Raw genomic sequence first — 22,694 nt, forward strand, 5'->3', positions numbered from 1 at the left:
ATTTCAAGTCACTTTTTTAATTTTTTCTCTATTCATAGTAACATCGCGCGATTATAACAAAGATTTTCTATTTCAAGTCACTTTTTTAATTTTTTATCTCTTCGTAGTAAAATCGCGATTATAACAAGGATTTTCCATTTCAAGTCACATTTTTAATTTTTTCTCTTTTCGTAGTGAAATCGCGATTATAACAAGGATTTTCCATTTCAAGTCACATTTTTTAATTTTTTCTCTCTTCGTATTGAAATCGCGATTGTAACAAGGATTTTCCATTTCAAGTCACATTTTTTAATTGTTTCTCTCTCCGAATTGAAATCGCGTTTTAAACGAGGATTTTCCATTTCAAGTAACATTTATAATTTTTCTCTCTTCGCAGTGAAATTGCGTTCATAACATGGTTTTTCCATTTCAAGTCATTTTTTTAATTTTTTCCCCTTCCGTAGAGATATTGCGATTATAACAACAATTTTCCATTTCAAGTCACATTTATAATTTTTTCTCTCATCGCAGTGAAATTGCGTTCATAACAAGGGGTATCTATTTCAAGTCATTTTTTTAATTTTTTCTACTTCCGTAGTGAAATTGCGATTATAACAATGATTTTCCATTTCAAGTAACTTTTTTAATTTTTTCTCTCTCCGTAGTTAAATCGCGTTTTTAACGAGGATTTTTCATTTCAAGTCACATTTATAATTTTTTCTCTCTCCGTAGTGAAATTGCGATTATAACAAGGATTTTCCATTTCAAGTCACTTTTTTAATTTTTTGTCTATCCGTAGTGAAATCGCGATTAGTACAAGGATTTTCTATTTCAAGTCACTTTTTTAATTTTCTCTCTCTCTGTAGTGAAATCGTGTTTTTTACGAGGATTTTCCATTTCAAGTCACATTTATTATTTTTTCTCTCTTCGCAGTGAAATTGCAATTACAACAAGGTTTTTCTATTTCAAGTCACATTTATAATTTTTTTCTCCTTCCGTAGAGAAAATGCGATTATGAAAAGGATTTTCTATTTCAAATCACTTTTTTATTTTTTCTCTCTCCGTAGTGAAATCGCGTTTTTAACGACGATTTTCCATTTCAAGTGAAATTGATAATTTTTCTCTCTTCGCAGTGAAATTGCGATTACAATAAGGTTTTTCCATTTCAAGTCAGTTTTTAATTTTTTCTCTCTCCGTAGCTAAATTGCGATTATAACATGTATTTTCTTTTTCAAGTCACTTTTTTAATTTTTTCCATCTTCGCAGTGTAATCGCGATTATAAAAGGTTTTTCCTTTTCAAGTCATTTATTTTAATTTTTTCTCCTTCCGTAGTGAAATCGCGATTATAACAAGGATTTTCCATTTCAAGTTACATTTATAATTCTTTCTCTCTTCGTGGTGATATCGCGATTATAACAAAGTTTTTCTATTTCAAATCATTTTTTTAATTTTTTCTCCTTTCGTAGTAAAATCGCGATTATAACGAGGATTTTCCATTTCAAGTCACATTTATAATTCTTTCTCTCTTCGCAGTGAAATTGCGATCATCACAAGGATTTTCAATTTCAAGTCACTTTTTTAATTTTTTCTCTTTCCGTAGTGAAATCGCGATTATAACAACGATTTTCCATTTCAAGTCACATTTTTAATTTTCCTTCTATTCATAGTAAAATTGCGTCTATATCAAGGATTTTCAATTTCAAGTCACTTTATTAATTTTTTCTCTCTCCGTATTGAAATCGCGATTATAACAAGTATTAACCATTTCAGGTCACATTTTTAATTTTTTATCTCTTCCGGGGGAATTCGCGATTAAAACAAGGATTTTCCATTTCAAGTCACATTCATAATTTTTTCTCTCTTCGCAGTGAAATTGCGATTACAACAATTTTTTTCCATTTCAAGTCACATTTCTAATTCTTCCTCTCTTCGCAGTGAAATCGCGATTAAAACAATGATTTTACATTTCAAGTCACATTTATAATTTTTTCTCTCTTCGCAGTGAAATCGCGATTATATCAAGGATTTTCCATTTCAAGTCACATTTTTAATATTCTCTCTCTTCATAGTCAAATCGCGTTTTTAACGAGAATTTTCCATTTCAAGTCATATTTATAATTTTTTCTCTCTTCCCAGTGAAATTACGATTATAACAAGGATTTTCCATTTCAAGTCACATTTATAATTTTTTCTCTCTTCGCAGTGAAATTGCGATTACAACAAGGTTTTTCCATTTCAAGTCATTTTTTTATTTTTTCTCCTTCCGTAGTGAAATTGCGATTATTACAACGATTTTCAATTTCAAGTCACTTTTTTAATATTTTCTCTCTCCGTAGTGAAATCCCTATTATAACAAGGATTTTCCATTACAAGTCACATTTATAATTCTTTCTCTCCTCGCAGTGAAATTGCGATTATAACAAGGATTTTCCATTTCAAGTTACATTTATAATTTTTTCTCTCTTCGCAGTGAAATTGCGATCACAACAAGGTTTTTCCATTTGAAGTCGTTTTTTTAATTCTTTCTCATTCCGTAGTGAAATTGCGATTATAACAACGATTTTCAATTTCAAGTCACTTTTTTAATTTTTTCTCTCTCCGTAGTGAAATCGCGATTATAACAAGGATTTTCCATTTTAAGTCACATTTTAATTTTCTCTCCTTCCGTAGAGAAATTGCGATTATAACATGGACTTTCCATTTCAAGTCTCATTTATAATTTTTTAATCTCTTCGCAGTAAAATCGCGTTTATATCAAGGATTTTACATTTCAAGTCACATTTTTTATTTTTTATCTCTTCGCAGTGAAATAGCGATTTCAACAAGTTTTTTTTATTTCAAGTCATTTGTTTTAATTCTTTCTCCTTCCGTAGTGAAATTGCGATCATAACAAGGATTTTCAATTTCAAGTCACTTTTTTAAATTTTTATCTCTTCGTAGTGTAATCGCGATTATAACAAGGATTTTCAATTTCAAGTCACTTTTTTAATTTTTTCTCTCTCCGTATTAAAATCGCGATTATAACAAGGATTTTCCATTTCCAGTCACATTTATAATTTTTTCTCTTTTCGCAGTGAAATTGCGGTTATAACAAGGATTTTCAATTTCAAGTCACTTTTTTAATTTTTTCTCTCTCCGTATTGAAATCGCGATTATAACAAGGATTTTCCATTTCAAGTCACATTTATCATTTTTTCTCTTTTCGCAGTGAAATTGTGATGATAACAAGGATTTTCAAATTTATTTCACTTTTTTAATTTTTTCTCTCTTCGTAGTGAAATCGCGATTATAACAAGGATTTTCCATTTCAAGTCACATTTTTAATTTTCTCTCTCATCATAGTAAAATCGCGTTTATAACAAGTATTTACCATTTCAAGTCACATTTTTAATTTTTTATATCTTCGCAGTAAAATCGCGATTAAAACAAGGATTTTCCATTTCAAGTCAAATTTATAATTTTTTCTCTCGTCGTTGTGAAATTGCGATCATAACAAGGATTTTCCATTTCAAGTTACATTTATAATTTTTTATCTCTTCGCAGTGAAATTGCGATTATAACAAGGATTTTCCATTTCAAGTTACATTTTTCATTTTTTATCCTTTCGTCTTGAAATCGCGATTAAAACAAGGATTTCCCATTTCAAGTCACATTCATAATTTTTTCTCTCTTCGCAGTAAAATCGCGATTATAACAAGGATTTATATTTCAAGTCACATTTTTATTTTTCTCTCTTCGTAGTGTAATTGCGTTTATAACAAGGATTTTCCATTTCAAGTCTCTTTGTTGAAATGGAAAATCCTTGTTATAATCGCAATTTCAGTGCGAAGAGATAAAAAGATAAAAATGTGACTTGAAATGGAAAATCCTCTTTATATTTGCGATTTCACAGCGCAGAGTTAAAAAATTAAAAATGTTTTTCGTTAATCTATGATTATTTTAGGGAAGGATTGCAATTATTTTGTTTTTATCTGTGGCTTGTACATCTTTTAAAACATCTTTATTCATTAACTTCATGATATACTTAAAAATCATTCTGGGATCCTCCATAGGACTTCCATCTTGAAGTCAAGGTAAGGCACACTTCGTGAAAAACGGACACAAATGGTAATATCTAGTTTTTAATTCCATTACTCAAAAACCGACAATGGTTTAAATTTGACATCAAATGATTATTCAGTCATTAATGACGGAATATCATGTTTAAATAATAATTTATGCCAAAATACACATTTTTGCAATTTCTTCATCGATAATATACATTGTAGTTACTAAAGGCTTAATTTTTTTTATGGAAAATTTCAAAATTGCCAATGGCCCCGGTTGGACTTTGTTACGAAGTTTTATTTTGTTCTTACTCACCTTTGTTTAAGTTAAGCTTCCCCATGACGTAAAATTCATCACCTTCAACGACGTTCCTCTTATTGTATGTTTACTGCTATCATTCATTTGTTCACCCAAACTGCTTCCTCTCCCACTATTCACTTTTCTTGAATATCAGAGAAATTGAAATTCTCATTATTCCCCATTTTGCAATAAATGTCACAAGAGCGTTAAGAAAAACTTGTAAAATACTCGTGCATTTAATTATTCTCAACAAAAAATGTATGTTTTGATGAGATACCTTGTAAGACAGGCATTTTCCATTGAAAACGCTATTTCAAATAGGAATCTAAAAATTGTCAATATAAAATCCCGCTTTGTAATTATTACCATTCATAAGATCAGGTATACATGTTGAAGTAGTCATTGATTCAGATTTACTTGAGAATAAGCAATCATATTTTCTGTTTTTGACTTGGAAGATGGGAATTTTTCATTTTAGACGCGAATTTCTACCCAGATCGGAAAAATTGAAATCATCATTGTTCTCCATGTTGTAATAACTGTCATTACGATGATTAAAACACCCATAAATTTGATTATTCTCAGGAAAAAATATTTGTTTTGATATGATGCCTTGGAAGGTGGGGATTATCCATTGGAAATTTCATATAGGAAATTAATGTCAAAATTGAAAAATTGGCATTCTCAAGTTGCCTTTTTCTAATAATAATTTCCATGGGAGCGATTAGAAAAAGATGTAAAACACTGAATGATTTTTAAATTTGTCTTAATGAGAAGTACATCCTCATTCCTTGTTGTATACGACATCTTGTTAGGAAAGCAATATTCCAGTAGAATCGCGAATTCATATCTAAATCGAGAAATTAATTCTCATGTACCGTCCGTTTGGTAATACTCCCCACGACAACATGTGAAAAGATGTTAAACCATGACTTTTTAAGTTAGTGTTAAGAAATTGAACTCTCTTTGAAATTTCTTGGACGTGGATGTCTCGGAAATAAGTTTGAATGAAGAAAAAACTCATTCCTACATCTGGATGACTCGGGAAATAACCTATTTTCCATTTGGTAACGCGAATTCATATAGCGAGCCAAAAATTGTTTCGTGAATTTTCTGTTTACCAACAACATTCTTGACAACAGGCGTAAAAGATGTAAAACAATGTTCACCAAGTTGGTAAGAGGAAAAAGTACTCATTTCCCGTGTTTTGACTTCTCGGAAAGTAACTTATTTTCCATTGGAAAAACAAAATCGTATCCAGATCAAAAATTGACACTCATACTCTTCCATTTAGTAATTAAGGTAGTTTGAGCGAGATAGATCCGTAGTCACAACAGCGACTGTATCTTCTCAAACTTTACAAGTATCAAGAGTTTTTAAGGTTTTCGATACAATTTTATAATTTTTTGTCGGGAAAATATTTGCATCAGTTGCTTATTTTTCTCGGTAATGAACAAAATATACGTATTTTAAACTCTATCTTGACTTATTACCAAAGGTACCAACGGTACTTTTAGTAATATAATACTAAGTTTCCTTAATATAGTATGGACTTAATCCCGACTTGGAGTACGATATCCTGGCATCTGAAATGTTCAAACATAAAAATGTAAGGGTTACTTATATTAGAAAGCTATTTTAAAGCATTGTATCGCTAGAAATGACATATGTCAAAGAGACGTTCGACTTGGCAACAACGTCAAATTTCTTAGGTTGGTGCGACTCTCAACTAGCAACTAGAAATTCAGAGAAACAAGTGAATGGCTTGAAGCGTTACAGGAGTGCAGAGATTTCGGTGTTGAAATATACTTTAGAAAGTCGAGTATTTCTCTAACTTTTTAGTGAAATATGCCAGTTTTTCAGCCTTCTCTGCTTTAACGATGAAGTCATCCACTAGTAAAGCGGGGCGGTTTGTGCGGAAGAAGGAATTTACGAAGGGACAGAAGAGTTCTTCTCGAACGTTCAGTGAATATAGGTAAGTGCTCTAGTAAATAACTCATTGCGAATTTAAGAATGGAAGTATGTTATTAGCTGAAATAATTTTTTTATTTCATTTATAGTGTGCGTCCTGTCATGTGTTGGGAATGAGCAAATGAATCGGGTTTTGGCAACCCTAATTGTTCCGTCTGTCGCCAATTCCACTTGGAAAAGGTAGGAGCGATCTGTGGGGTCAAAGGTTGAAGATGCAATCGAGTACGGAAGCTGTGGAGGTGGAGAAGCTTCTCACTTTGGCCTTAACACCGTAAGTTTCACCGCATCAGTTTAAAAAAATGAGACTATAAGTAGTAGCGTTATTGGTCCCCCGAAACCCAATGTGAAAGTTAATTATTTTTTTTTAAATGTGCCTTGTGGTTGCATTACGTTCTTTCATATCTCTTGGAAATATTCAGTCGGTGTGCTTTTTATTTCCATGTACATTGCATTCCAAGAACATTATCAGTAGTAGGTCCAATATATAAACTAAAATTTAGGAAATGCAGAGGCTTTAATTTTTTTGATGATTACTTTGTTCAAGTGTAATTTTAAATTAGTTTCATTTAATTTTTTATTGTCCTTCAATGTAATTTGTTATTGGTTCCTTTGGATGAAATCATTATCGATTAAGTGACTGTTGACTGGAATTTGGTGATGTGAGCTATATAAAGTGTTTGGTATTTAGAACCAGAGAATTACCACAGATTTGCTGTTTTTAACATAGAAAATCAATAATTGCTGGATTGTGTTAATGTGGATTATAAGTTGATTAATTATGGTGATCTGTTATCAGGTCTTAGGATTAGAAGTCTATCTAACATATATTTTCAACTATAGTATCCATATCTTAAGTATTTATTCAGCAATTGAAGACAATCTAATTTCTCCTTGATTATTATTCCTTAGTCATTGTTTCTTAAAGAGGTAAAGTACTCAGCACAGCCCTTTTACTGGTGTGCTCAGTGTTGCAACTATTACTCTATGTCATAATTTTACATGCTACTTATTTATCTAAGACTTTCAATATTTTTCGTGGATCAAAAACTTTTTCTTGATTTCTTAAAGGGATTACCTGTCTCCTCTAACAGCTATTTGCATGTGCTTGCCAGAAGAGGAGTATTAGTTATAATTCAATCAGCTTTGTTTCCGTGGCCATACCCTTTCCACTTATGATGTTCATCCTTCTCTCACAACCTGTTTTTTTATGCAATGTGAAGAAATGTTTTCTCTGTCGTTAATTTTTTAAAAGTCAAGGCTGTACATACTAATTGCATACCCTTATTCATTTCAAATTCCTAATGTTGCATTGAGTGAATGCTAATGATCACATTGAACTTATCTTTCCAAAAGAATTGCATATAATCATATTTTACTAGTGGAAATAATATTGCAGGAAAATGTTCCTATCCATCGACATCATCTCCCTGTTGTTCTTGATGGTTCTGTCCTGATTGTGGTTGCTTTCCTACATTTATCATAATTACAACCTACTTCACTATATCTGGTATGATGTTGGGCACAATATGGTGGTCTTTAATATTAGTACAATTAAAAAGACATTGCAATATTTCCACTGAGTCTTATTATGACAACAACAATTGATAATGTTGTTTGTAGCAATGAAACGCGTTTTGTCATAATAAAACTCAGTGGAAATATTGCAATTTATAATTTTAGGAATACTTCATTATACATACTGATTAATGTTCTAGTTAGGCTAATGAGTTCCAAAGTGGCAAAATGTATTTGTGTCACATTAACCAATGATAGGGTATAAGTGTCTGACACATATACAATGTCCTCCCTAATGTTGAATCAAGAACATCATAAGTTAAGGGGTAGATTACCTCCAATGTTATCATACTATTTCTATTCCTTAGTTTTAATTCCACCCAGTCACAGAAATCTAAGTGCAGTGCATTGGCTAATTAATATGTGGCCCCTCATTCAGTATACATACATAATTTATTTCAGTGGCATGACTCCCAGTGAAGAGTCTCCTATGCAGTGCAATGATGGAGCTGAGGTAGATATCATTGCCTCTTATGATTATGGATGGCAGAAGAAAGGCAATGGGTAATCATACAACAGTAAATCTGGTAAATTCCATCATATTTTCTGGGAAATAAATTATGCATAAATTGTTCCTCTTTATTATGTTAACAGTTAAAATGTCTTTCTTTTTACATTCACAGGGCATGGGTCTGTCATTGATTACCACTCCAAAAAATTACTTGCGTATGATGTATGCAGGACTATCTGTGCAATGTGTAGAAGACACAGAAGGTGGGAATGTTACAAACCCTGTGGAGTGTTATTTCAAGCTTAATGATTTCCCAAATGGCTACAGCTGGCATTAATATGGAGAAGCTGGTGGAAATACTCAGTAAATGTGGAACTGAGGGAATAAGATTAAGTACACATGGGAGAGAGTATCAATGGTAAGCCCCATGTTACCATCCAAAGGAGAATAGAGTTTCACAAGTCTATTGAGGCTATTAGTAAATATTTTGAGGAGTTGAGAAAACTTAAAGAGTATGATAAATAAATAAGATGATAAATAAAAAGAGAAAATTAAAAAGAGTAAGACTGATAAATTATCTTATGCCTTATGTATAGCATGGTTTAAATGTACATAGTAGCAATGGTCATACTGTAAAGTCTATTAGAGATTTTTTAGCTTCTTTAAGATTCTCCCCACGTCCTCTGGCTTGTGGTAACAGGTGTCTCCTGAGTATTTTAACCAGTATCTTCAGGTTTGCTGCAAGGGTCTAAAGGTTTGCGTGACATAATATTGGGCAATTTTTCCATGTTTTCTTTTGGGTGATTATCTTGTGTACTGGTTAATGCGTCAACGCCTTTGAGTGAGAATGACTCTTTAGAAACTCCCTCCTGAATTGTTAGTGGGATTTTGTCAATAGGGCTGATCAATTTCTTTGCACACCTTGATTGGCAAGAAAATTATGCTGTCCCTCCCAAGGGATTGTTGTTAAAAGGGTAGCAAGGATTTTATTATTATTTGCATCGGTGAAAGTTATTTTAAAGTACTGTTTAACTAATTGCCATCTAATTACTGAAAGACATTGTGTTCCACTCTATGTATATAAATATCTTTATATATAAAATTAACCTGAAAATGTCCACCAGCTTCTCCATATTATGTAGAAATAAGGTTAAGGCAAATCTGGTGGTCTCCATGTTCAATGCTATTGGCTCCTGAAGTTAAGCACAATCAAGATCAGCATACATAGCTAACATTGGTAACATATTCCCTTTCGTATTATATCTTTTGCTCTTACAATGACTTCGGGAACAACCTAAGTTGCTTCACAGGGACTTTAACTTGCCTCCTTACTGTAGCCTTCATTTTTTCTTCTATTATGCTAGAGTGGGGCACATGGCATATGCAGTGTTGAATGCTAACAAAGAAATGTTTCTTTTTAAGACTAGCCTCTGCCCATTTCTTCAAAATTTACTGTGAATGCCTGAAGTGTATTTTTTTTAACATTGATTTGAAGGAAAAAATCCCACTACTACATTGGAAATATGAGGGAACATTATCACAAGCAAGTTAGAGTGATAAGACAGCAGAGAAATACCTCATATACAAACAAACGAAGTATATAGCAGCCAATTTAATGTCTCTTGGGGGCCCTGGCTCTCCTTTTTATGTTCTTAGCCAACACTCAGTGAAACTGAAATGTGTATTGCTACATTTATGTAACATTGTAGAGTGCTTTTCTGAAAATATTTTGTAATTTTTGTTATGTATTAATAATAAATATGTATACCAGAAGTGTAGTAATATATCATTTTTTGTCTGATTCCTTCCTACAAACCCTAAGTTGGTAACTATGTGCATATATTTCCAGAATAGGGCCTTGAGATGAAAAGCAGAAAATTGAAATTCTATCCAGTTTAACTAAAGGTAAGGGGTATTGCAGTAGGCATCAAGATGAATGGCAAGCTTCATTTAGAATAGTGTTATGGATATTTTAGTGGTTGAAGCACAATATTGTGATTTTTTAGCTTTTAGTATCTCTGTAATGATGTAAGCAGAAGTCCATTTGGTGTGAATTTCTTGTTCCTAAGGGATTGTTGTGGCAAGATGCACTTCCTTTGAGACTCAATATGACTGTTATTGGAAGATTAATTTATATTTCGGTAACATTCTATGTAAAGATTAGATTCGTTTGATTGCTTCGTGGTTAGTAGTCAGCTCTGCATTCATAGGTAATTTAAAATCGATGTCGACCAATGTTAATATATTCGGAGGGCTGGTTATACATTCATTTTTTCGATAGGTTTCCTCAAATTCGGTTAAGGCAACAAGATTTAGTAGGTTTTATGCATTGTGGGATGAATTCTGATTTCCAAAAGGGAGATGATTCAACAGAATTTTACCATATAAACGAAATGTGTTGTTTGACTTAAGTGTAAACGCAAGACTACACTCATAATATCTCGCCATGAATCCTGTCCTTTCGTTTATGTAAGGTTCGGACTGCGTTGACTTAAATATGAAAAGTACTTGTCAATAACTACCTGTTAACGTTGTTCAATAGGTTTCACGCACGGCTCATACCTAAAAGATGGTTTGAGCCACTCGATTTCATCACAAATAGCAAGTTCATTAATGCGGATGGAGAATCGTACTTGTGAAAGTAAATACGCAGACACCTTTAGTATGCGTAAAATCGGTAATATCTTTCCTCCCAAAGCATGCCAAATAATATTTACGTACACATAAGAAATCTCTTCATTCGAAGTTTACAGAAACCCAAATAGTATCAGGAATCGCGAGTCTCATATTTCACTTCCCAATGTCCACCACGAAGTAATTTTTGTACTTGGAATTTACTGCGACAATATGGAAAGTCAGTACACTAAACTCTTACGCAATCAATTATATCCAGTTATTCCTTTTCCAATTATTCCTTGTATGCGATCATGTTTGTTTACGTTTAATTCTAAAGCAGCGTTGCCAAGCCGAATCTTCCGGCATCCGGTCGTCTGCAGGAAATGCCTGTTCGACGAAGTTTTTCTTTTATATTTTAATTATACTACCGGTGACCTATAATTTTAATGCAACCAAAAATTCATAAATAAAGTTTACCACACTCAGTTAGTTTTTCGTCGATTTCTATGAACGGGAAATAATTCTTTTTAAATAAATACTGTCGCCAAAGCGCATGGCTCCTATCTATGCCATGTAAATCAGCTTCTCTTTGCTCACAAATATCTCTGAATTTAGCCCGGTAAGGGGTGTATATTATGATATCACTGGAAAGATCAAGACTTTTTCTTTACAATGAGATAAAAATCATAGAATTCTATGATGATTGATTTTTCGCTCAAACTACCTTAACTCCCAAGAATATGGATACTAAGAGATGCACAACAATAATTTACAAAGCTGGCCTAACGATAAAGTACTCACTCATGTTCAGATGTCGCAAGCAAGCTAAAAAAAGGCTATTTTCCATTGGAAAAGCAAATTATACTCTATTCAATTCTTTGGTTAATTGTCCCTGGTTTGTCTGAGAAATGCCGGATGCTTCATGCATTTATGATGTAGTACCTATTTCTCCTTGACACCAAATTCCTGGACTATCATCATAGTTCTCATAATGTTATATTTGTACTTTCAACTAAACTAACATTTTTTAATGTATCCTTCCCGTGCAGATTCCATTCCAGAATGAATCCATTAATGAATTCTCCTACATAAATGTGAAAGACTCGCACCATGAAATTGCCCAAGCAGGAACAGCACAAAATCTAAAACAGCGCAAACGTAACATCGCACAAATCCTGCAAATTAGAGTACAAACATAGGATCTGTAGGTGTTTGAATAAGTCACATGAGCAACCATTCTGAAGGCCACATAACAAGGGGCATATTGTGCAGGAAGATGAAACGTGAAAGATTTTGAATAATTTTTAAACCTTGTGCGAAAAGTATTAATACATATGGAATAAAAATAACTTCCCCAGATTTAAGTTTGAGAGTTGAAAACAATATCCATAATTTCTCCAGAAGAAAAAAACCAGTCTGGATTCCCACACAGACTTCATTACAAAATTCGCTGTTTTTTCCAGGTTTTCAGTTAAAATTGTGTCGAAATTCACGGTCTGTTGACGAGCCATTTAAGGCAGAAACATTTATTACGTAACAGTGCGTTAACTAAAATTTTAACAAACGCAATAAACTGCAATGCAACTGCAGCAATGAAAGTGCTATCTCTTATGACATCTGACAAATTCAGGGCCGACTAAAGGCTGTGAAAGGGAAGTGAAGAGGTGCCTGATTTCTAACCAGCGTTAATGATGATCACTTTGGTTAACGGCCTTCCAATCACAGCCTTAAGGTTGTGTCGTCATGGCACATGGATCAATAATACAGCTTCTAATACACGCGTGCAGATAAATAAATGGACAGTGTCTGCAAGTGATTGACTTTGAAACATAATCGACGATCGATTTTTCCTTTGATCTGTCACGATCAAATTTGAGAGATTTTTAAGGTTTTACGACAAAATTCACGGCTTATTCACAGTCGAGTGGCAGCCCAGACAGTATTCAATGTTCGCAGGACGCAATGGTATTGCTAAGTTTTAAACTTAAAACAGGAGAGCCGTGGGATAGAGATAAGTCATGGATGATTTTAACATTTTCATTTATTGATATATATACGCGCACATCATCACAAACAGACGGCCTACTCGTCGTCCTCCTCTGCAGCCGCACCACCAGCGCCCTTACGCATGTTCTTCCTCTTGACGCGACCAGGACGGCCGCCACCGAACGGAGACTTGAGCGAGAAGTCAATGTGCTTCTGGGAGTCCAGGCGAACAATGAAGCTGGGGATGTTCACAACCTGTTTGCGCACCCTGCACACATCACGCAAAGAAAGAGAGAGAAAGGAATCGTTAAACCAAGACCACAAAAACAATACCATTAAATAAACACGCAAGATCAGAGTCACTTGATAACCCAGGCCTCCTAAGCTAAAATTCCTATATTTATTATGATTCATTATCACCAAAATTTGAAACCCAACATGACTCGAGTGTAAAAAGAATCATTTGGCAAGCACGTTCATTGCAAATTGTTCCATCATTAGTCATCCAAGTATAAAAATACTTATTTAGATGACTTAGAGAACAAAACAAATTGGTAATTATGTCTCAGTCATGATCTCTGCCTAGGTTCGAAAAAACAATTGGGGATCTGAATTTATGATAAGCATACTCATATCACAGCTTAAATTTCTGGGGCATTCATCCATTTTTCTGGTTACTACAATAATAAATAACTTTTTTTAACCCGAAAAAACTACTGATAGTGTCTTAAAGTACAGAAAGTCCCTCAATGATGCCACTAAATTATCCCAGTTCAGTTAAAAATTGATGCAAAGTTTTGTAAATTTAGGAAAGGTCATTTTCTGATGCTCGACTTCTACCTCCTCCTATTTATTCCTCTCATCAGCATAACTTTGAAAAAAACATCTTCGTATCACAAAAAAATCCCCACAAGACCGAAGTCTTAACAGGTGCGAGCTATGAATTTTTGAAAAATTGAGTTTCTTTCACCCCACGTCACCAGAATAAGGCGATAAATATATCCTCACCATTCTTGGGTTAAGGATTAGACATCCATTTCACGACCTTAGCCACATTATGGGCCCAATACGAGCCACATAACTGTAGTATCAAAATATGTAAGTCACTTGGCCTAAGAATCCAAGCACAATTTCTCAAAGGAGTACACACCAATAAAAATTTCTAGCCCAAAGAAAACAACAAATTAGGTCACTCCCAATGCACATACAATCAATATGAAAATGTAATGATTTTTCTATTAAGAAGCATACAAAAACGAACCAGTATAAAATGGATTGCAAGATAAAAATTCATCGTTAACAGACAGCATTGGACCTCAAATCTTAAGGAAGTAGAACACCATTCTCCGTTTGCAAAATCAGAACAACATGATCGCATACGTGACATGGGAAAAGTCAACCGAATACAATTATCAATACCTCTACCGCACAAGCACTCAACAATCGCCCACCAAATTGAATCTGCTCACCTAGTAGCTCAGCAATACAAATCTGCTACGCTACTAGCGTCCGGAGCATAAACGCTCATCTCCTATCCTCCAAGCATCGAGATGAGCTTTTTGCTCCGGACACTGCCAGCTGAGCAGATTCGTATTGCTCAGCAACTAGGTGAGCAGATTCGATTCGGTGGGCGATTGACGAGTGCTTGTGCGGTGGAGGCATCGTTATGTACCTGCGACTAAATAACTGAAGTAATGATTCGGCCATCATGGTAACTGCTGAAATGTCTCAAAGTCATGAAACAGAGATGGTATGATTCACCAAATCTGGGATTAAACTAGGAATTTGCTTTCGCCCAGAGTGATTAGGAGACAACAATGAGAGTGTAGACTCCTTGCCCACTCAAGGCACATCTCTTCAACATGCAAACAAGCATTGGCCGCCACCCTAGGCAACGTATTTGCTCAAATAGCTATATGTACAATAAACAAAATGCAATTTTTTAAGTTTGAAATCCACAGCCAATATACCATCATAATATAAAGCCACAATAATGAATATGTCATTTTAAAGAAAATTTTACTGTCATTTCTAATTTATTTTTTAGTTTTATGAAAATTTCATAAATTAGGACACGCCAGTGCAATAAATGACTCCGTGCACCATAAAATTTGCAGTTTTGTCAACTTCGTGAACTTGGAAACTCAACCTAGGGAAAACTACTACGTCTACAACATTCATCTTCCACAATAATTTGTAAACATTAATGCAGATTAATAAAATGGCTTCTTCGTACTTTCAGAATGCATCTTTTGTTGTAAAATGACGGAAATGTTAAGAAACTAACTAGTCCTACAGTTAACCCCAAAAGAAAAAAGAAAATTGATAGAAATATTCTTGATTTATTTGCAACTTTCTTGTGCGTGGAGTCATTTATTGCACTACTGTCTTGATTTTTCAACTTTTCATAACATAAAAAATGAAACAGAAATGAGAATAAAATTTCCTTCAAAATGAGGTAATATTCATTATTGCGGCATGCACTGAAGTCCAGATATAAATTTTCAAAGTACAGCTGCACGTCGTTCAGATGCCGACAGTAGTACTCATGTTATGATAGGCAACCTCAGAATGAAATCAATTGTGGAACTGCGTCATACATCCTAATGAACTCACGTCCAGAACCTTGCAAATCATGGTTGAGACATCTCTGGATGAAATGACATCAGTTGAGTTCACTGACCAACACGATGAAGCAGTCAAACGCTAAGAAAAAATGCACAGACGTTGAGACAAGGGCTCAAAAAAGAGTCACAAAGCCTCAAGTGGTCTGCAAGAACCAATTGGCTCCGAGCATTGGGCTGAAAAGATTCGTCAACCCTTCATTAACACACCACACACTCACTCAAAGCAAACTTATTACAGATCACACAAAAGCTAGAGACACTAGAAATGTTCTGCTTTACTTGCATATGAATCGTTATCTGTTTTCTCAAATCCATCATTAAGCACGAGTGAAAATTTGAGCAAAATTAATGCAGAGAATAATTATGGATACAGGCGGTCCTCATCTTTCCTACACTCGACTTTCGTACAATTCGCACTTTCATACGTTCAAAATTGACACCTTTTACTTGACTTTCGTAGGCTAAATTTGGACTTTTGACGTTCGTCTCTAATTTTTATAAATTCCCGCGATGTTTACAGTGCATCCCAACATTCAATTGTTTCAAATGGCAGTATATGCGAACAGTACGAACGTATATAATGAAGGGAATTGTTGGTAGTTGACTCTAATCTAGGTGATTTATTTGGGAGAGAGACTGCCTGTTATAGGCTCCTTTATCAAGAGAAGAAGGAAGCCTTCATTGGAGAGATTTTTCAAAAAAGTTGACTAGACATCATCAAATAGCTTTCAATAAAACTAGTAAGATCTTCTTTCTAATTGTGTTTTTTGGTTTGAGTGCTGTTTAATTCATGTACACCTTCGGCAACATTGTACGAAATATCACCTGATTTCTGTTCGTCTTGTCTTTTTTGAGTAACATGCAAAATACACACTATCACGAATGTCACCTGCCGAATGTCGAATTTTGGCCTAAAAATTAAAAGGTATCTAGAGTGCGGATTCAACAATTACATTTTGTTATGCTTCTTGATAGGTCTTTTTATTTATAGTGGACGTAATAAGTGGAATGACAAATTGAATGCCAAGAGGAAGTTCGCTTGATAGCCAACGGAGTTCTTGTTTTTTAAACTTTTATTTATATTTTCTGCGTATTTTCAAAAGAAATTAGATGATTTGAGGAAATTTATTAACATATTATTTAAATTTAGTGAATTGAAATAAAATCCGAGAAAAAAAAAAGGTTTTAGTACGTATATTTAGTACGGAACGCATTGTGTGCTGAAGTCGGGGACCGCCTGTCTAGCAAAATGACATGATTCTTATAACTACCCTTATGCCAACACATTCCCAGCAGCGGATTTTTAGACAAATTCACCCGTTGAACTCAAGTGTTTTTCTTTTAAGATCCTTCCTATTTGAAATCACAGAGAACAGCAAACTAAACAATTATTAGATTGTATGTTTTTGAATCATTTGTAAGGAAGCAAGCTTTACGAGCAAATTATTATGGCGTTCCACAACCAGATCATGATTTCAACATTTCAAGTACAGCAGAATTTCATTCCAATGGCTAGAGTGGCACAATATTGATATCTAAAACCTACAAAAGATTAGCATATTAATTGATATAGTTCAGAGAACGATTTTCAATGGCAACCCATTTGCTTTTGAAACCGAACTGGTTTTAACTCACTTACTATGAATAATTCTACAGCATAATATGCATATCACAAAAACATGATTGACCGAATATTCAATGAACTACATCAATACACTTTCACTAATAAAGTCAATTGCTGGGAAAAAAAACAACAATTTACTGACACTAGTACTAGGTACTTCATTGGTTAATGGAAACATTTGGAGAAAAAGTGAACACAAAGCATTGATTAATTGACAATAACAATCAGAGAAGGGTTTCGTTAGCTTAGAATTACCTTCAAAATTAAAGTGCAGTGCCCTAATCGTACGTTTCACCACTTCAGATTCATTCTTTATCATTTCAAACCTTTAACTGCAACAATTTAATCATGGGGCAACAAAGATATTACAAATTATCTCACAAAAATACAATGAACAACAACTTATTTAAGCTGGTTGAAAAACTAGAGGAGATTGAGGTTGCTAGGTTACCGGAACTATTAGAGGCAATATCTATAACTCCAACTTTAAAACAATTTTAAAGCTCTTAATTAAGTATACTGTGATTGCATGCAACCACTTTGTTAGTAACTACTATTGCAATACACAAACGTAAACTGTGTTAACACATTTCCCTGGTCAACACAAGGATGCATGATGAAAAGCAAAAAGTACATTTTCGGTGTCAAAATGATGTGAAGCTGTACTTAAGTTATAGCTGAAGTTATAGCTGTGCTTGTGTGCATGCTAAAATAATGAAAAATAAGTCATTTTAAAGAATATTTCATTTTATGCAATTTATTGCACTGCCACGTTAACATTTTTTAATTTTTCATATGATATAAACAATTAAGAATAAAATTCCCTTTAAAATGACACAATTCATTATTATAGCATTCACCGAAGCCCAAACATAAATTTGCTAAAAAAAAAAAAAAGAGGCATTATTTTGACGCCAACAGTAATCTAAGAGTGGCAAGTACGGAAAAATTATGACGTAATTGACGGAACTTCGCAGTGTAAGTTAAAGTGTCTCAAAGTCATGAAACAGAGATGGTATGATTCACCAAATCTGGGATTAAACTAGGAATTTGCTCTCGCCCCGAGTGATTAGGAGATAACAATGAGCGTGTAGACTCCTTGCCCACTCAAGGCACCAGTGAAAACAATTCAAGAATCACAACAGAACGCACAATCGAGGAAAAATCAGTACGCATATAATGTATCACTTTTCTTTACAGTCAGCAAGAAGCACAACAAAGCTGTGATATCCTTCCGATACTTAGACATTGTGTTCACGTTAGAAAAATGAAGGATATTCGAAGCCTTCTCGGGATTTACACAGAGTCCATTCGCTGAAAATCACCAATGTCGCATCGTCATCGAAGTAATTGAATCAAGTTTGACAAAGCAAAAAGTATGTGATGTAACGATTTACAGCCAACAAAAGGGTAACTCCAGATCGGCAAGAGAGATCAAGGTAATTCAGATAATTCGAGTTCTGAAAATTTACCTTTAAAAACTAATTCCACGTTCTCTGGTCAGTCGAACATGAGATGAATGAGTTCTCTTAAAACGTTGGTGATACACGAAATAAACAGGTGGAAACTGAGGATACACTTCACGCAATAATTCGCCTGAATAAAATTGCTTCGCATAACAAGAATACGTAACATGCCGTCCCTAGGTTACAATAGAACCGTAGTTTAAATTAATCCACAGCGGTTGCCAGGTTACATAAACAACGGTTACTAGGCCGTTTCATCACATTGACGCAACTTAAGCAACACCGCGATGACGAAGTAATGCGAATACTTTGGAAGGCACTAAAAATGAGAAGTACATATTCATTTCCTCACATACTCTAACACACCCAGGTTTCGGCACATAACACATTCTTTGAACAAGACCTTGATAATATCACTACACGCCGGCACTTGGGTCGGTTGGATATAATAACGAGGGATGTAAATATAGAAGTACTTTTCATTAAGTACATAAGCATTGAATATTTCGCCGAATCACAGAACTCGGAGAAATAAATTCGCAAAAAACTCTATACTTCACACACAAATCCCCAAAGTCACTTTAATATATAATGAGAGGGAATTTGAACCCAATGCTACACAACTTATTCATCAACTCATTGTGTTTCTTACCTGATATGCCTTTGGCGAATGAGAACTCGAGCATGATGAATTGACTTGGCGAGACCAAGCTTGAACACCTGAGTCTGCAGCCTACGCTCCAAGAAATCTTCAATTTTCAAACCAAGAACGTAATCGAGCTTCATGCGTCCTTCGTCCAATACTCCAACGCGTACAAGACGACGAAGAAGGGCATTACCTGAAATTCAATAATATGACTATAGTAACCGCAATAAAAATGCACATAGATTACCGCAATCGTATAGAAAACAAAAATTAGTGCAATCCCACACTTCAGGCAAAATTATTAGTTCACACGTCAGCTTAATGTCAGACAAGAGGTGTCAAAAAATGGATCATCACGAGCAGGATGCATCTAAACATTCCTCATGCAAATTCACTAAGAAACGAAACTCTTACACACCCTCGAACAACCGCCTTTGGTCCTTCTCTTCCAAAGTAAGAAGCTCTCGAGCAGCCTTACGGATCTTGGCCAGGGTATACTTCACCCTCCATACCTCACGCTTATTCCTCAATCCATACTCTCCTATGATTTTCAACTCCTGGTCCAAACGGGCCTTCTCGAACGGCCTCCTGGGGGTGACATAGGTCTTGCTGTGGACCGACGGGACTCGACTGTTAACCATTTTGCCCTGTGAAGTTAAAGTAGCCCACGTGGTTGTAAGTAACACTTCCCAAAGGGATTAACCACATTTACTCATTAAAATACATAAAATATAATTTATACAGCTCTAATAATGAAAATTGTTCACAGAGAGTACACGCATTTAGTACGAAATGAGAATTCAGACCTCTATCCCAACACGTGCAATGAAGATAATATGGTTTAAGTTCAAATACCTAGTTCTGCTGAATATAATGCAACAAAAACGATACTTCGATCACATTAGGACTTTAAGAAACAACAATGATCATCTCGCAACAATTAAAAGAATTTCTCTCACCTTAGGCTAGAGAGCACAGCGTGCCCTCACGAATTACCAAGTGGAATGGCCGACCGGAAGAAAGTGTTCGGCGAACGTGGAACACGTACAGGAAGTGATGCATTAGTGGCTCCATCTCTAAGTTCAATAAAAAGAATAAAAAACAAGACTAGAAATAAATTTTAAATTGCATGAGTTTTAATTAAATTATTTCGTTCCATAAATACAATTTTATTACTATAAACAGAAAGGCAGGAAGCGTTGAGGAAAAAAATTGACTGTGCACCTCGCACATGGAAACTATGAAAAATTCTAAGGTTCAAACTGACAGAATACACATGATTTACCAGTTTTCATTTTTAAATAATATGCTTAAAAATTTATTTCCAATATTTTAATATTTATTCCATTATTTTCTTAAATTTAGTACAGGATTACGAGCATTTTAATGCAATTTGCAGTCATTGGAATTCCAGTGTGCTCCGATTTATTTTTCTTGGGTGATAAAAGTTGGAATACGAAGTACTATGTACTCATTAAAACCTACTAGCCTAGGAATTTACTTGAAATCTTTTACCAGCCATTACTGCCGCAAAATGTGGATTATCAATTGATATTACTTTCGTTGAAAGTGTACGAAAAAAATCTGGAGAGCGCGGTAGGTTTAAAGCACACACTTTTTTACCATGGCCAATGATCTTCGCAATGAGCAACTCACAATTTCCCTACTCTCTCTTTATCTCAGTGATATACTTTACCAGATATTTTTAAGAGATAAAGTATTGAGGGAAGGTTCATTTACACTGAGGAAGACGCACAGGATAACATCCCATAGTTTTCTAGACCATGGTCGAAAAATATGATGTGGAGGAACGTACCTCGTGAATTTTCTTCAACTATCCTGATATTTCGTTCACTATTCAGTTTTTTCGTAGGCTTGGAATGTATTTTAAATTGGTAACCAATGAAAAATTTTTGTAGGCTATTATTTTGCTCATTATTGAATTCAAAATGGTTTACAGGCAACACTTTTCCTGTTTGCTCGCAATTAGGATGCAAATTAGTTCCAGTCCTTATATTGTAAAAGCGATTTTCCTTTAATTAAAGTGAGATATGATACATGAAAGGAGAATTTTTAATAAAATGTTTGCAATTTTAAGTCCATGTACTATTTTGCTGCAATGCAATCTTTTATAGTTAACCTATTCCTAAGTGGCTCCATCATAATCATGCCAGTAGATGACATGGCATGAGATTTAAAGTCAAAACTGACACTATTAATACACACTTTACTTCTTCATAATTAAAAATATGATATTAACCTCCCAAAATTTTTTTCTAATAAATCGCCTCTCCGGGTAAAAGAATCGTCAGAACTCCACCACTGTTCCGGACCCCTAGGACTAATCGGCATGGAATTTATGAGAACGATTTGTGACGACTGGTTTAACACAAGTATTCCGTTGGAACCCCTCGCAAAAAAAATGAAAAACTTGCCAATACGTCTTCTTTTATGGGTACTTGTCGCCACTATTACGCCGCATTGCACTACCCTTTACAATCATCGCTACATGGTCACTGTGGACGATTGGTGACCGCATGCATAACACATTAAAACCCCCGAATCCCCCTAGGCACCCCTCTCGGTGGAGAAGACCATTTATGAGGACTAAGCGGAGCAGCCGCAGGAGGGCTCCTCATTCCCAAGGCGCCTCACAACGAGGAACGGCGAAGCCACTCTGACGAGTGACTGGCATAGGCGAGGGGGAGCTTCAGTAACCCTCGGGCGGCAAAGCCGCTCCTTAAACGAATAACGGTGAAACAGTTCCGAAATGCCCTTGCCCTCTGGGCGGCTATACCGACCCCGACGAGGAACGGCGAAGCCGTTCCGAGTATTAAGCCGGGTAGCGCCAGGGGGGCACACTCAACCCCTGGGTGGCGAAGCTACCTCTCAACGAGGAACGGCAAAGCCGTTCCGAGGAATGAGTGGGGCGCTTCCCTACCCCCTGGCCCCCTAGCTGAGGTGAGATTACTCGAATTAAATTCTTGGAACAACCACAAATGTAGACGGCGAAGCCGGACCGGGGGTTTTTAAGGGGCTGAGCCCCTTAACGAGCGAGTTGATTGTACTCACTAGGACACACGCTTTGTGAAAATCAGAGGAATTTCCAAAAAATCAGTGAACGATCAGACGTGAAATTACTCATCTAATTAAGCAAGTCAGACTTTCGATTTTAACAAATAACTTTAAGACTTAAAATTTCATTGAATGCTTCTTACCTGAATATGGCACTGTGGTTCCTTCAACTGCTTTTAAGCAGTCAGAACAAATTTGCTAGCATATACTCCAGCAGCTAAGAATCTGAATATCCACTGAGATTTATTGGTCTATGTCATACATTTATGAGTTTAGAATACAATATGATTTGACTAGCTGGAGATGCACCTATCTTTCAAGTATTTGACC

The 22,694-nt window shown here is 35.0% G+C and overlaps 1 protein-coding gene and 1 long non-coding RNA gene across 2 annotated transcripts; one reads left to right on the forward strand and one right to left on the reverse strand.

The window, feature by feature from the left end:
- Positions 1–5,645: 5,645 nt before the first annotated feature.
- Positions 5,646–10,097, forward strand: LOC124172714. Its single transcript, XR_006868256.1, has 4 exons — positions 5,646–6,302; positions 6,388–6,569; positions 8,276–8,400; positions 8,497–10,097. It is a non-coding gene; the product is annotated as an uncharacterized LOC124172714 (long non-coding RNA).
- Positions 10,098–12,963: 2,866 nt separating this feature from the next.
- LOC124172638 (40S ribosomal protein S9) lies at positions 12,964–20,357 on the reverse strand. The gene is made up of 4 exons (XM_046552084.1): positions 20,249–20,357; positions 19,708–19,936; positions 19,296–19,482; positions 12,964–13,194 (listed from the first exon to the last, which is right to left on the reverse strand). Exons 2-4 carry the CDS (start codon positions 19,928–19,930, stop codon positions 13,023–13,025), a joined length of 582 nt encoding a protein of 193 aa, XP_046408040.1. The 5' UTR covers positions 19,931–19,936; positions 20,249–20,357; the 3' UTR covers positions 12,964–13,022.
- Positions 20,358–22,694: the final 2,337 nt, after the last annotated feature.

This window comes from Ischnura elegans (assembly GCF_921293095.1).
Source record: "Ischnura elegans chromosome 13 unlocalized genomic scaffold, ioIscEleg1.1 SUPER_13_unloc_2, whole genome shotgun sequence".
In the NCBI taxonomy this organism is placed as follows: Eukaryota; Metazoa; Arthropoda; class Insecta; order Odonata; family Coenagrionidae; genus Ischnura; species Ischnura elegans.